General features: G+C 39.1%; 1 protein-coding gene across 7 annotated transcripts in view; it reads right to left on the reverse strand.

Moving 5' to 3' along the window:
• LOC110529999 (abl interactor 1) overlaps nucleotides 1-17,012 on the reverse strand; it is a 48,541-nt gene that overhangs the window by 29,335 nt on the left and 2,194 nt on the right. For 3 of the 7 annotated variants that reach the window (XM_036985543.1, XM_036985542.1, XM_036985541.1), the window contains exon 2: nucleotides 2,486-2,653. In XM_036985543.1, the coding sequence (XP_036841438.1) occupies nucleotides 2,486-2,653 (168 nt within the window). Of the gene's footprint in view, nucleotides 1-2,485; nucleotides 2,654-11,981; nucleotides 12,119-12,346; nucleotides 12,401-13,635; nucleotides 13,728-17,012 lie in introns of all 7 variants that reach the window. The other 4 variants (XM_036985544.1, XM_036985545.1, XM_036985546.1 and 1 more) reach the window with 4 other exon arrangements.

Here is a 17,012-nt window from a genome sequence, read left to right on the forward strand (position 1 = left end):
CTTTAAAATGTACATCAGCATTGACAATTTTTTCAAGATATTTCTTTCTCCAAGAGAAAAAGGTTCATTTCAAGAGATAGTAATAATTTCTCATTTTGATTGAAAACATTGTCATTCATGATTATGTACTGTCGTTTAAGCAGGTTGCCTAACTATATGCATGACAAAAAAAACAACTAAAAAAACAAATGTTTTTTTATATAATAGCCCTAATGTAGACAGTATTTAAATGAATTGTCATTGTACATTACATAATTCAGTTAAGAATAGTTAGATACTCATATGTTCATGAGTAAAAACGAGTCTCATGTCATCTGATGCTTAACTGTTAATAGAAGGATTCCTGCAATGACAGTTGAGAGATGGGGGCAACGCTGCCCCAACGCAGACCGTTTAGTTGGTCAAGACTGGTCCACTTGGTCAAGACTCTGGGGAGATTTTGCTATAAACTGTTCATAGGAATGTTTGCTATAGGAATTAATCTCTCACCAAGTGTCCTATGATGTTTTGCACCCTAACCCCCTCAAAGCTAGGGTTGGAAATCCCAATCCCTGGAAAGCCTCATTGGTTAGTATGCTCTAATAGTCCCAACCAGACTGTAAAACACCTGGATTGTCAACTCATCTCACCTCCTGCTCTAAAGGCATCAGCATGCTTCAGTTCAGCTGGCGCCAAGCCGAAGTCGACTAGCCTATCCGAACAAGTATGCTTGCATAATCCCTTAAAAGACTTTCGCATGGAAAACCCAAAAAAGCAGCAAAAGTATCTCTTTGCTCTGACATACACAGTCAACTGTGGGACCTTATATAGACAGGTGTGTGTCTTTCCAAATCATGTCCAATCAATTGAATTTACCACAGGTGGACTCTAATCAAGTTGTCAATACATCTCAAAGAGTATACAATGAAACAGGGTACACATGAGCTCAATATCTAGTTTCATAGCAAAAGGTCTGAATACTAATGTAAATAAGGTATTTCCTTTTAAAAAAATATATATATATACACATTTGCTAAAATTTCTAAAAACCTGTTTTCGCTTCATCATTATGGGGTATTGTGTGTAGATTGATGAGACAAAAATAATAATCCATTTTAGATGTAACAAAATGTGGAAAAAGTCAAGGGGTCTGAATACTTTCCGAATGCACTGTATACGTTGGAGAAACAAAGAATGTCTGCTCATTTGAGGTCATTTATTTATATTTTGGAGCTCTACCATCTGCTCATTGAACATCAGCCCTAGGTCACAACGTGAGAGAGAGTAGTAGCTTGCCTCAGCCAACATATTTGAATAAGTATATAATCAAAAGTACACTTCACCAAGCAAGCAGCCTTGTCCTCATCACATCTCACTTGGTTAACATTAGCTGGCTACCTAGCCAGCAAGGTCGTTAGCTCAGCTTTCTAGAGAGCAAGATTGTTAGCTTAGCTAGCTAGCTAGCAATCTGTGCCACTTATATGCTAACACTGGACTGGCACTAAAGTGAACACTCGTCCTTGATACAAAAAGAAAACTGTTACTGTTTGGGCCAATTATGTTAGATAGTGGGCTTATTTTGTTAGTTTTCTGAAATATGCAATCTGCAAAAAACAAGAGAGTTAGCGCAGATCTATAATTCAGGTCATGTGCCTGCAGTCATGATGAGCTAAGTAGCTCATGTTAGCTAGCTATCGAAATTAGGACATGAGACCAGTGCGGCAAGCATTTGCCTGCATAAACGTGTTTAGTCATCAGCGCATACTTATTTTCCACCATAATTTGCAAATAAATTCATAAAAAATCGTACAATGTGATTTTCTGGATTTTTTTTCTCATTTTTCTGCCATAGTTGAAGTGTAACTATGATGAAAATTACAGGCCTCTCTCATCTTTTTAAGTGGGAGAACTTGCACAATTGGTGGCTGACTAAATACTTTTTTTGCCCCACTGTATGTGTGTATGTGTACGAAAGCTGGGACGATAAATCGGAAATTATCGACACTGACCATATCAATCACTTATTGCAGGCATTTTGCTGATATCGTTCATTTCGATAAGTAGCCTATACTAGAGAAATGTGAAGTTTGAAATGAAATACGTTTGCTAATATGGGTGATTATTAATGGGACAATTGACGGCTACAACAATCAAACTAGTAAAGGATAATAAAAAAAACTGTGGTGCATATTAATGGTATAAACATTATTCTATTTATCGGAGATTGCTGAGCCAATGGATTTAGTTGAAGTGAGTACCTAAGAATTTCTAACGTTCTATATGGATTCTGTGAAGATATGAAAATATGATGAATTGTATGTGTGTATAATCGATAACTAGAGATTTGATGAAGTAATACTGGGAATATAAAGAGATGCAACTTAAACAACCCATACGTAGATGTACGTAGGTTTTGAGTTGTTCCCTTTAAGCATAAATTCAGAAAATGTGTTGCGATATGGATTTATTTCCATAACACCCAGCTCTAATGTTTATCTCTCCTGACCTGAGAGATGTGGTTGATGGAGGACTCCATCCGGCGCAGCTGCGAGGCCTGGATGTCCAGCAGCTGCAGCACATTGTTGGCTAAGGCATTGATCTGGTAGGCAACGCTCGCCAGAGACTGGGTGGTGTAGGCTTTAGTCTCCTCCAGAGCTTTCCTCTTGTCCTGGGCCTAGAAGATGAGGAAGATGAAGATGACTACACAAGATCCAATGGAAATTTGACTTCCACTTTATCCCAAACCCCCCCGAAAGACACATACACATACATAGGTTGGAGAGGTTGGAGCAGGGGGAAAGACCATTGTATACATTTAACATTACACTGTACATTTTGTAGATTCAATTCATGTATATGGTCATTTCCATGTAAAAGGACCCATGAGCACCAACATGTAAAGTTCATAGGAGCATGTCAAATTGGGTGTCAAATGAAAGCTAAGCTATACATTTTTCAACCATTTTCCAACCATTTTCCATCGTAAAAATGATGAATAAGCAATGGTTGATTTCTTGTTAAACAGATGGAAAAGGGGTCTTAGAAAACATCAACCAGAAAAGTCTTCAAAGGTATTATAAGTACATCAAAACATAATACTGTTAAAGTAAAGATCCCTGCCAACTAATATCAACACATTTAGTTAAGGATAATTTATTCTGCCTTCTGTAATTTTAAGAAACATTGTATTATACCTTGAAATTCCGTTAATTAACAAAAACCCACATATCTTTAAGATATTTTCTAATGTCTCTCCCTCATGACAAGGAAGGATAGTGAAAGTGCATAGAAGTAACAAGTAAAGGTAGACCTATCAATTATTTATAGTGTTTTTACTGATATCAATTTTGTTTATGAATTATTAAGTGATTCAAACTCAGAATTATGTTACCAAATTGGTAACGAAATTTCAGAAAAATTTCAAACAGAATTTTTGGAATTGAAATTAATGTCTAATTAATGTCACCTCTCTCGGCTCTTACTGACACCTACCCATGAGCCCGCTCTTTCCATTTACTGTAACTAGCATCCTCACCCACTGAGCACTGACAAACACCGGACGTCCATGGACGTTGATAAGTAGTTAAAACTTGTGAAACTTAAACAAATATGATTGGTTCAGATTTGCTTGGTCCAGACCCACCAAATCTGGTCTTGTTTGGTGGTGGAGGTCATAAAAACAATAGCCAGTGTGTAGAATAATACCCAAATATTCAAAGGAGGATATTGCATATTTCTACCTTTGTGTACCTATTTAGGATACATCACCATGAAGAGAATGACATTCATATCCATAATTATGCATTTCTGTAGTACAGATCAGGGACCCATGATGAAATTCCGTTACCGCAATTATGTTACCGGGTGTAAATCCACGTCACTTTCAGTAGTTCAATAACCAAAATATTTTTTTTCAAAGGCAAGGTGTCGTCTAAGCTGCCACCCCATTCCTTCTGCAGACATCTTTGAATCTTTAATTGAGAGCAGATATTAAGCAAAGATTTTGGGGAACATGGTCGCAAAAAAACAAAGGGCGAGTTTACCGAAATTCTCTTTGGAAACTTTGCATTTGCACAGATCTTCCAGTAAAAGTGTTTTTGAAAAATGTTTAGTGTAAATAGTTATAAGTAGTCCATGTGCATCGAGTTGTATGGTTTGTTAAAATTTGAAATCACTTCAGACACCCTGGTTTGAATCCAGGCTGTATCACAACCGGCTGTGTTTTGGCCCAGCGGTGTCTGGGTTTTGCCAGTGTAGGCCGTCATTTTAAATAATATTTTTTTCTTAACTGACTTGCCTAGTTAAATAAAGGTTACTTTTTAAATAACGAAAAAAATATATATAACGGGAAAGGTGGAAGGACAGAGATATTCAAAAGGAGGAGAAATAGAAGACATACAATGTAGGGGGACACAGGCCGAGTCAAATAAACTTGTGAAAAACAAATACAGAACACAAATTTACCCAGGGGACAACATAGGAAAACAATGATAAAAGCACTTAGGTGGTGCTCTAAAAATACCTCTGCCTAAACGAGGACAGGGTTTTTCTCCATATGTTACTTGACATTTCTGATAAGGTGCAAAGCAATGCAGGCTGGGTAGAGTGGAATTCACACCGCCACTTCCGAATAGACAGGTGCACATTGGGACGTTAGCCTCCGGGAATGCTGGGACATCGGTTAAGAAGCGAGTCCCTCCCTGCTGCAAGAGCCATCTGTCTGAGCCTACAGCCATTGCTCTACACACAGTTCCGTTGTAAGTATAGGCCTATGAAGTGCATGAAGACTACACCACACACACAGCAGACCTGGGTTCAAATACTATTTTAATTAATTTCAAATACTTTATCGGTGCTTGATTAAGTTTGCCTGGCTTAATGTACCAATAAAATAGTCCCTAAACTGCATACCCCTCTAATCTGGCACTCCAGGCAGACTAGAGCAAATGCTCAAGGTATTTGAAAGATTGGGTTCGATACAACAGACCCTGAAAATTCCCTGAGTGTACGCAATGCATCAAAGCAAGTCCACACAGTGCAGACAAAGAGATTCTGACAACACATACCCGCACAAACACAGACATTTAAAAGGCCTATGTCTTACAATGTAATCGCAGCACAAACTTGGCACCAAATTGTACATACACAACGGCAACACACACGCACAAACACATACACACGCATGCATGTCCTCAGGCACACACACACACGCACACATCTAGAAAGCACCTTGTATCAGTGATCGACATCTCCATATACTGTATGTCCCCATTCTTCCATTCATCTGAATAAAAGTACAGTATGAATTTGTGACTTAAAGTACTCTTACATTATGCACATAGAAATCGAACCATGGCTAAAGCCTTGTTATCATTGAAAGCAACTTGGTCGGCGCAATTAATGGGTTGAGTGAATGAATTTGGGAGAATGTCTGTCTCATCTGCATTGGTGTCTATATTTGTCTACAAAGCAAGGGGGCACACCTTTAATTCAGGGTGATTGAGGACAAGTGGTACATCTTAGTGGTGGAGAGAGAAGGATTAGGTTGTGTTAACACCTTTTAAACATTGACCAACATCCTAAAAAAAGCTACACAGTCCCAATTTTATTTTTGCAACATTTGGGATCAAGTTGTATTTAGGCTGTTGAATGCATTTCGAGTGTATAAATACTATTTCAACAAAGCTTGAGTGTTTAGAAACCATATACAACATAACAGAAGCACTCAGTCATTATATGTACATTTGGTGGCCATGGTGGGATTACCTAAATTCTCAAACTGGATTTGGTAGATCCAAGATTTTTTATATGTTAGATATTTCCATTAACCAACACATCAGGGCACAATATAGGTAGAGCAGTACAAATTGAACACTGATCTTACTCAACCTGCAGTACAACAGTTTTTATGGTGGAGTACTGCTCGCCCAAATGGAGAGCAGTTAGGAACCCCTGTTGCTGCTGAGCCAGAAGGGAGTTATTGCAAACTGCTATTGGAGATGGCCTAGTAACCCAAGGGTCAAAGAGGACATTCTCTATAACATTGGATACGCGTGGAGCAGCCCATGGCATGTACAGTAGGGCCACAACCATCATGGTAGGTAATTGTATACAAGAAGGTAAAACCACAACAAAACACTCCCTAGAGTCCCTACTGAAGTTAATAGTAATTCTAATATACAAATCTTCTCCAGGGGACATGATTGTTTGAAGTCGTTTAGCAACTGAATTAATTTCATGATAGAAATCACTAAGTGATAGTAGATTGAAGCACAACACTTCTTGGTCTGAATCCATATCACAGGGGAAATTGACAGGACAAAAACATCTCACTCAACATCTCTTTGACCCCTTTCCCCTCCTCTTCATATCCGTGTAAACTAATAGTTGTATCAGGGATTCTATGCATAGTTGATTGACAGTTTAATCACCCAATGGTGTGTACAATACTCACTGTTCTGTGGTGTTCATTTCTCATCAAATGTTCCACTAATTTCATGTGTTAGCAGGCGACCTGTTCAGAAACTAACACTAGCTAGCAAAAACACAAAATATATATATACACAAATCGATACTTGGAGTTAAGGAATCAGTATAATATCGGCCACAATAATATTGCGATTTTTTTTCCCGTCACTAATGGTAGGTGGTACCTTTTGATGGAAGACACACATGATACTAACCTGATACAACTCTTCTAATCTCCAACCCCTATATCTCTTCATTTTCAACTCCTTTACCAAGACTAACCCGTCTATTTTCTTGGTATTTGGTAGCCTACCTTATGATGGGAGACCCACATTGTACTAACCTGGTACGTTTGAACTAGTACCCCATCATCTAACGATACTTGTCAGACAGGCCTGCTGCTACTACTGTGAAAAAGACTTGAAGGGCCTTAAAACATTAAGTCCAAAAACGAATGACTCATGAGAGAAACATCCAGTCAGTAGGATATCATGTGAAGGGGGATTTAAAGTGGGGGCTCAGCTGTGACAAATACTGTTGCTTGTGTGTTTCCTTCCTTAATGGGATAGTTTGTGATTTTGGCAATGATTTTCTTTGTCTCTGCGTGCAGTTTGACAGAAGTTGCCAACAAGCATTAGCGCAACAACTGGAAGTCTATGGGGATAGCTATTATGCTAGTTTGCCTGTCATTACGGATTATGGCATTTATCAATGGGCATTGTGTTCTTTTATGATATGGTTATAAAGGTGTTATAGCAGGCAACATGACCTGTAGTGCTCCTCAATGATGTCACTGATGACGAGCTATCCATCTGCACAGTTGGATTTATCTGGATTCTACAATATGGCATATCTGGTGCCAACAATGGGTGACCATTAGATCTACAAATTGCTATTCCGTTAGCGTCGTTGTCATAGCCTCAACAAAATGGCACTCCCTGAGTGCATAATCTGGCCAAGACTTTTTTGTTTGTTCATTAATATGATACACTTCCACTGATCCTGGGGCTCTTGTTAAGGTCAACGGCATTATGAACTTGACCCAGTACCAGGACATTTTAGATCAAAACCTGGCTGCCTCTGCCAGGAGGCTGGAACTTGGATGCAAGTGGATCTTCCAGCAAGACAATAATCCCATGAACACATCAAAATCCACAAAGAAATGGTTAATTGACCACAAAATCAACATTTTGCAATGTCCATCTCAGTCTCTGGACGTGAACCCGATTGATAAACACATTTTGCCCCCTATCTTTTTGAGATTTTTTATTTTCTTATTAAACAAGAATCTTTCTCTGAGCAATTGTATTAGTATAAAATAACGTTATATTCCAAAACTGTTGAGCATACAATATACAGGTAACTGCCAATATAATGGAAACACTTGAGTAAATTAGGGATACAAAGTATATTGAAAGCAGGTGCTCCACACAGCAGGTGTGGTTCCTGACTTAATTAAGCAATTAATAACCCATCATGCTTAGGTCAAGTATTGGCTGGGCAGGCCATTATTTTGGCTACCATGGCTATGACCCCACAGGGTACGAGTGATCACTGAATAGTTTGATGAGCATGAAAACGATGTCATATGCCATGGCCGTCTCACATGCTGACTACACCGGGTGTGTGCACATGCGTGTGGGTGCGTCTACGTGCGCCATCGCTCGCATGTTGATTTTGTCCATTCACACCAGATGCGATCAAGAAACGTAGGTTGAAATATCAAAACAAAATGAACCAACTAAATTAATTTGGGGACAGGTCGAAAAGCATTAAACATTCATGGCAATTTAGCTAGCTACAGTAGCTTGCTGTTGCTAGCTAATTTGTCCTGGGATATAAACATTGGGTTGTTATTTTACCTGAAATGAACAAGGTCCTCTACTCCGACAATTAATATACAGATAAAAGTTAAACAGAGTTTGATTCTAGTAATCTCTCCTCCTTCAGGCTTCTTCTTCTTTGGACTTTATATGGCGGTTGGACACCAACTTTAAGGCGCATTACCACCACCAACTGGACTGGAGTGTGAACCTCAGTTCATCAATCAATCACCCATGTGGGTATATGCTCCTAAAAACCAATGAGGAGATGGGAGAGGCAGGACTTGCAGCGTGTCAAGCATCACAAATAGAACCAAGTTTTAAGCTCATTGAAGCGCGCAGGCAGTGTGGATGCAATGATTGAATAACATGAATGTGTGTGGTCAGCATGTCAGTCACCAGGTCTCAACTCAATTGAACAATAATGGGATATTCTGGAGTGGTGCTTGAGATAGCCTTTTCCACCACCATCAACAAGACAACAAATTATATAATTTATTGCGGAAGAATGATGTTGCATCCCTCCAATATAGTTTCAGCCACTGTTCTGGCTAGTGGTGGACCAACACCCTATTAAGACACTTTATGTTGGTGTTTCCATTGTTTTGTCAGTTTCCTGTAGCTCTGTATTTGTATTATTAACTTTCTACAGTTTTTTTATTATCTTTGTCAATGGTGCCACTCATTTTGGACTGGGCTGTATATCAGTGGGGAACCAACAAAGCCTTCTAATAATTGTTGTATTTTTTAAATATCAATGTCTGAGAAAACTGAGGAGAAAAAGAGATCCAATCAGGATTTTTCTTTGGTGGTCTCTGGGGAGATACATCTAGGCAAAACTGTGTGTTTATATTTATGTAGCTTTGCGCTGTTGTTTTCACACCCAAAAAAATGTTGACACTTCCTGAATGTGATGTCATTGTGGGAAGGGGCTGTGTTTAAAAGGGGTACTACAAACTAACAGGGTAGAAAGTGAAATCAAGGACACAGAAAATATTAAATACAATAACAATAAATACAATCATCATAAAAAAAAACTTTTTGATGAAAGATTTTAAGTAGGATTATAAAATAATGAAGAAAGATGTTTTATATTTTGTTATTTAATGGCTTATATTTCTCATAGAAGTTGATGAATAGCACCCGGGGACATGGCAAAAACATCTGCAACCACCAAAAACAAAAAGCATAAAATGTTCTTTGAGATACGTCCTAATATTTATACAATTATTTTACTTTTAGATCTGGGTGTATTGTTGTGAATTTTTAGATATTACTGTACTGCTGGGGCTAGGAACGCAAGCATTTTGCTACACCTGCAATAACATCTGCTAAATATGTGTATGCAACCACTAAAATTTGATTTGTGTGTTTATGGTAAACTTTATATTTAAAGTCTTTTGCAATCCACATTTTCACTAAATATGAGGCGATATTTCCTGCGGACCAAAAAGGCACCAGATGGTAGGAATGACAAATGATGTCATTGGTAGATTGAGCCTGCTGTCTGATCTAAAAATGAATGGAATCATGTTTTGTAACAATTATTGTGGGCTTTGTGTTTCGCAGATTGCACGATCACGCTAGCAGCGAGTAGATATGGTTCTCCTTGTTCAATTGAACCGTTGGACTTGTCTCAATGTTCCTATCTCCCAGGACATTGCAGGATATCTAGGTTGACTCATTATCCTAGTTTACAGGTTCACAGAAGCTATGTTACCATGCACTCCCTCTCAAAAAAAGATTGCAGTTTTGAAACTGCAGTAATATTGCAGTAACTTGTGACGACCCTCCCACTCTGTCTGCCGTATTCTGTCTTTGCTCTTGTTTCCTTATTAGGATGCCGGTGGGCGGAGTTGGGAGGGTCGTCAGCTTCATGGGAAACACCTGGGCCCGGTGTCTCCCAGGATAAATAGACCTCTTCCACATTCATGGAGGAGACTCTCTCCATGCAGACTCCTTTGTAGATTGTGTTGTGGTTCTTGGTGGCCTTTTGTTTGTTTGCTTTGGCACCTTTCAACACCCTGCATTATCACATTCATGCATGCAAAACACTCATTTACACTACTGATTACTGATTACACACACCATTGTATATTTTCCTTAGTTACTTTAGTTAATAAATATATATTTTGTTATGCCTTATCTCCGTTGTCTCCCTTTTGTTACGGGCTTTGAGCCGGTTTGTGACAAACTGCAGTCGATTGTGGTGTTTTGGATTATACTGCACTCTAACTGCTGTTATCCTGTTAAATTACTTCAGTAAAAAAACGGTGTTATTTTATACGCAGTATTTGCAGCATACTGAAGTTATACTGCACCCTAACTGCAATTCTACTGTTGTGTACTGCAGTTACACTGCACTCTGACTGCAATCTTATTTCGTAAGGGCCGTCTATCCAGGATTGCTAAATAATTCCTCTTTCCAAAAAGAGCTGGACGACGGTTGTTTTTGTTCATGTTCTTTGTGCTGTAGCTAACGTGTGTCTACGAGATGTCTCATATTCTACACCATGCTGCTACAGTAGGAATACATACCGTATTCAATGATTGCCCATGAATGTGTACTAGCATTTTTGTGTTTCCTCACAGACAAAACCGCTTGGATACAAAGAAGTTTGTGACTCTCAAGATGAGCTGTGAAAGGTTCCATAACAACAATCTCCCCAGTATCAAAGTGACTTTGAACACCTCATTGCACCACCTAACACACAATATGCAAGTATTTCCTATGTAGAACTGTAGTATTTATTATGAGCATTAGTGGATACAGTAAAATAAAAAATATACTATGTCATACATTGTCATAACTGCCCCTGCATACTGCTTTGTAAACTCACCTCGGTCTCCAGAGTAAATAAGCTTTGTCTTGAATACAAGCCATGTCTACTTATTTGCTATTTTGACAGACTAATCTATTGAAGCATGTTCACTTGCCAACAAATTTCAGTTTGAATGATACACCAACTCCCTACATAATTTGTTTTTAGCAGTAAGACTGAAGCTAGTTTATCCAAATATATTTCACGAATATCACAATGTATTGAGCCAGAAGTTGAAGTCAACACTTTATTGATTTCATTTAGTCACTTGTAAAAAATAAATTTTAAAAAAAATATATAAAATATATATATAAATATATATATATATATATGAATATATATAAAAACACTATATGTACAAAAACTAGCAACATCTATACCACATTGCAGTTTTGAGCATAATAGGCATTTTATATTATACTACTATATCAGTCAAACTGAATATGGATGTTGTGTTGGTTGAATGTTCCAAGCAGGTTCCAGAATGTTCTTCAGCTGATGAGCCTCTTCTTGTGTTGGGTAATGGCAGCTGGTTGAGCAGGCTTTGGCGCTGTGGCGATGTTGGCAGGGATGTTGGGTTTGGGAAGCTGTGAATCAGGCTCCTTGTTGACAACTGTCTGGTCCTTTCTGCACTCCACAGCCAGGTGTACAAGCCTCTCATACACTTTCTTCACCACCCACTGCTTCAACCTCTAGTGGTGCTGTTAAGCAGACAAGCACTGCCAACAATCGAGTGAATAGGCTAGAAAGGTATACTAACAGCCCCTCTCCCCCATGCCAAAGAATTGACTACAAGGGTGTGAAAGGTTTGAGGAGCTCTCGTCTTGTAGACAGTTAATTGTATCGGTGATTTTGTTTTCTCAAGAGGGTAGTGTACTTTCATAAATACCTTTGGCTGTCCTGGCTTGTTTCTAAGTAAGATGATGTTGAGCTTAAGCTTATTCCAGGCTGAGAGCTTTCATCCAATGGGTCTACAGGCGCTGTACTACTAAAGCTGGTGTTAAGGTCATCATCAGCAGGATTAGTCTGTAGGACACACAGTAGTGAGTGATAAGCCAACATTTTACTACTTTTCCCCCCATCAACACATGCTCAAACAAGGTACTATATACACCCAACCCCCTCGTGCCAATAGATCATGCATACTAACCTTCACATACAATACCCACCCCAGTCAGTCAACCACACCATCCCCTCCTTACTAATGCATCATTTACTCCAGTAAGATTAGTAAGATTTTTTAAGGTGACTTACACTATTTCCTGGTGCTGAGCTTGATGCCTATGCAGATGTTGATGGGATCGGACTCTAAATAGAACAAAGTCACATTAGCCTCTGCGGTAGTTAGTTAGGTTACCGTAACCTAATGAAGCTAATGTCAGCTTGCAAAGTTACAAATCACATTGCCAGATAGCAGCTGGCTAATTAAATTGATATGCTTTGGAATGTCTAGTCAGCGTATTATGAAAGCTAGATTTTGGTTGAGATACAGTGCCTTCAGAAAGTATTTATAATGTTGTGTTACAAAGTGGAATTAATTGTCATTTTTTGTCAACAATCTACACAAAATACTCTGCAATGTCAAAGCGGAAGAAAAAGTCTAATGTGTAAAAAAAATTAGAATAAAAAATAAAATACTAATATATTTTGATTACATAAGTATTCACACCCCCTGAGTCAATACATGTTAGAATCACCTTGGCAGCAATTACAGCTGTGAGTCTTTCTGGGTAAGTTCTTGAACAGTTTTCCACACCTGGATTGTGCAAAATATGTCTATTAGTCTTTACCCATAACATGATGCAGCCACCACTATGCTTGAAAAGTGGTACTCCGTAATGTGCTGTATAGGATTTGCCCCAAACATAACACTTTGTATTCAGGACAAAAAGTTAATTGTTTTGCCACATGCCTTGTTGCAAACAGGATGGATGTTTTAGAATGTTTGTATTCTGAACAGGCTTCCTTCTTTTAACTCTGTCAATTAGGTCAGTACTGTGGAGTAACTACAATGTTGTTGATCCAACCTCAGTTATCCTATCACAGCCATTAAACTCTGTACCCATTTTAAACTCACCATTTGTAAGGACAGATGCTGGGAGACGAGAAGCAAGTACAGGGAGTGAACATTTAATAAATAACTGATAAAAAACAAAAAGGGACAGCTTCTGAACAGGGGAAACATAACGACAATATGCTGACACGGGGAACAAACTGAGGAACAGACAGATATAGAAGGGGCAATCAACAAAGTGAAGGAGTCCAGGTGAGTCTATATTGCACTGATATGGTGACAGGTGTGCGTAATGATGGGAAGCCGACATTTACGACATTTCAGCTTTTAATTTCTTATTATTTTGTAAAAATGCTTAAAAAAACATGAATCTACTTTGACATTATAGAGTACTGTGTGTAGGCCAGTGAAAAAAATATCTAATTTAGGCTGTAACACAACAAAACCAAGGGGTGTGAATACTTTCTGAAGGCACTGAAAACAAATGTAGTTCACTAGCTAGTTAGCTAGGTAACGTTAGCTACGTTACCTCAGCTTGACTTCTTTTCTGCTGCTCTGATGTTGGCTGATCGGATGCCTTCCTCTTCGAAGTGAAAGAGAAAATCGATGGAACAGCATCACCTTTCAATGTTCGACGACATGGCAACCCCATCAGTTGCAGTTGAGAATTCAGTTCCTTTTCAAAATCCTCTGTCTGAAAGTGCTGGCTACAAACACTTTGATATTTCTCCCATAACTGGATACACCTCTACCGGGCAGTACTATGTCCTAAAATCTCTATGAATTCTGGATAATGTGCTTTGCTTACAACCAAGAAATGTAGCAGGCCCATTTCTACTGGTGCGCTCATATTTACGTGTAGTGAGGAAATGTAAAATTTTTATGACACATATGATATGTTAATAACATATTAACGGACATATATTGTGAAATAGAATAGCAGTGAAATTTCTCATTAAGTATTTTTTTGTTGTGGTGGGGACAGTAACATTAGAACTTTTAACAAAATTATACTTTAATTAACTCTTTATGACCCATAGCGGCTGTCTACGGACTTTCTTTAAATTACTACAGCGGCCGCGAATGGCCATATTTTTCTAACAATAATCTCTGTGTCAATATCGCAAAATGAACTTGCTAACAACCTGTTGTCGTATTCGCGTGGCTGCTGTCATTTGACATTTCAACGTTTTTTTACTTCATTACTCAAAATGACGCCGCCGAAGCGGACACGACATTTCACTGTGAAAGAGGCTGTATCTATATTGGTCGGTGATATGGATTAGGACACGTCTTTGTAATTTGAAAAGCAATGATGTCGAGGTGAGTGAAATAAGTAAACAGCAGATATATGTTTGGTGTTGTCTATGTTTGATGCTGTGAAAGTTGGGGAATAGCTCTCAGATTAACAAGTCCTGTCATGTCATGATAACTTGGTTGGTACAGGCAAGCACATCAGCGGTGGAGCTCGAATAATTGCTCTCCGTATCTTGGAAATAGTTGCCGTGTTTTGCTGTATATAGTCAGATAACTAGTTGGTTGTTTTGTCTTGTTTGTACCAAGGTAATTCACAGATAAATGGCATGCTATAACTAGCTAGCTAACTAGTTAGTCTGTCAGGCAAGAAAAGTTGTGTGTAGCGGTAAATTTGGGCTGCGCTGAAGCGTCAACCTCAACTGTCACTTTCACCAGCTAGCCATACAGACAACCAGTTAAATAGCCTCCGAAAATAAGGCTAGAGTAATTTGTGATTATCTGTTGGGCTTAGGTTATGGTTTGTTATGTTTGCTAGGTGCAGATATTCGTAGGATATACAGTGCATTTGGAAAGTATTCAGACTTTTTCCACATTTTGTTACATTACAGCCTTGTTCTAAAATTGATACAATTTTTTTAAAATCTCATCAATACCACATAATAACAAAGCAACAATTATTTTTAAAATGAAATACCTTATTTACATAAGTACTCAGACACTTTGCTATGAGACTCAAAATTGAGCTCAGCTAAGTTCAATTGATTGGGCATGATTTGGAAAGGCACACACCTCTATAAAATATCCTACAGTTAACAGTGCATGTCAAGGCAAAAACCAAGCTATGAGGTTGAAGGAATTGTTCGTAAAGCTCCGAGACAGGATTGTGTCGAGACACAGATCTTGGGGAAGGGTACGAAAAAATGTCTGCAGCATTGAAGGTCCCCAAGAAAACAGTGGCCTCCATCATTCTTAAATGGAATCACCAAGACTCTTCCTAGAGCTGCATGCCCGGCCAAACTGAGCAATCGGGGGAGAAGTGCCTTGATCAGAGAGGTGACCAAGAACCCGATGGCCACTCCGACAGAGCTCCAGAGTTCCTCTATGGAGATGAGAGAACCTTCCAGAAGGACAACCATCTCTGCAGCACTCCACCAATCAGGCTTTTATGATAAAGTGACCAGACAGAAGGCACTCCTCAGTATGAAAACAACTCAACAACTCACAGCCAGAATGCCAAAAGTCATGTCTGGAGGAAACATGTTGGTGGCAGCATCATGCTGTGGGGATGTTTTTCAGCAGCAGTGACTGGGAGACTAGTCAAGATCGAGGGAAAGATGAACGGTGCAAAGTACAGAGAGATCCTTGTAAAATACAAGCTCCAGAGCGCTCAGTACCTCATACTGGGGCGAAGGTTCACCTTCCAACAGGACAACAACCCTAAACACACAGCCAAGAAACACGTGAGTGGCTTTGGGACAAGTCTCTGAATGTCCTTGAGTGGCCCAGCCAGAGCCCGGACTTGAACCCAATCGAACATCTCTGGAAAGACCTGAAAATAGCTGTGCAGCGACGCTCCCCATCCAACCTGACAGAGCTTGAGAGAATCTGCAGAGAAGAATGGGAGAAACTCCCTAAATACAGGTGTGCCATGCTTGTTGCGTCATACCCAATAAGACCCGAGGCTGTAATCGCTGCCAAAGGTGCTTCAACAAAGTACTGAGTAAAGGATCTGAATACTTATGTAAAAGTGATATTTCATTTTTTTTTTTTATATACATTTGCAAAAAATTTCTAAAAACCTGTTTTTGCTTAGTCAGTACGGGGTATTGTGTGTAGATTAATGAGGGGGGTGGAACAATTTGATCAATTTTAGAATAAGGCTGTTACATAACAAAATGTGTAAAATGTCAAGGGGTATGAATACTTTCCAAAAGCACTGTACATTGCCTAGTATTCCTGTTATTAGACAGCTTAGCTGTCCTGTTAGGGTAGTAGATGCCTGTGCAGTGGAGCTCATATGATGAGTTCAATATTTGTTTACATTGCCAGCTAGCAAGTTGCGTGTTTTGTCCTGTTTCTACCGATGCATTTCATTTGAAAACTGTCCCTGCTTCGTAACTAATCAGCTAGCATTGGCTAACTCTGTAGTTAGTCTGTCAGGCAAGAAAGTTGATTGGAGGAGAGAGATAAGAGTGTGTGTGTGTGTGTGTGTGTGTGTGTGTGTGTGTGTGTGTAACTGTATCACACAATTTATTATGGAAAAACTTTATTAGCAAGAGTGAATGTGTATGGTTGAGAAAAAGAGAGAGGAAGGAAGAGAGACAGGGAGAGAGAAAGATTAAGTTCCTGACCACAATTGTATCCTATTTGTTGCTCCTCTCCCTCTGTTAATCTAAGTCAATGGAAGTGATGTGGAGAGTCAGGGCTCAGCAGCAAAGGGCAGGGAGGAAGAGGAGTTAGAGATGATTGGAGGGATAGAAATGTGGAGCCGTTGCCTGGCTATTAGTAAATCCTCTTAGATGTAAAGACCTGCATGGTTCTGGTATCTGTTCCGACTGACATTTTCGCTTATAAATTGATCTGTGGACGCAGTCGATTAAAAATAGCTTGCCTTGAGCTATACCCCTAGGTCAGGTGGAAACAATATAT

Source organism: Oncorhynchus mykiss, chromosome 8 (genome assembly GCF_013265735.2).
Source record: "Oncorhynchus mykiss isolate Arlee chromosome 8, USDA_OmykA_1.1, whole genome shotgun sequence".
NCBI lineage: Eukaryota > Metazoa > Chordata > Actinopteri > Salmoniformes > Salmonidae > Oncorhynchus > Oncorhynchus mykiss.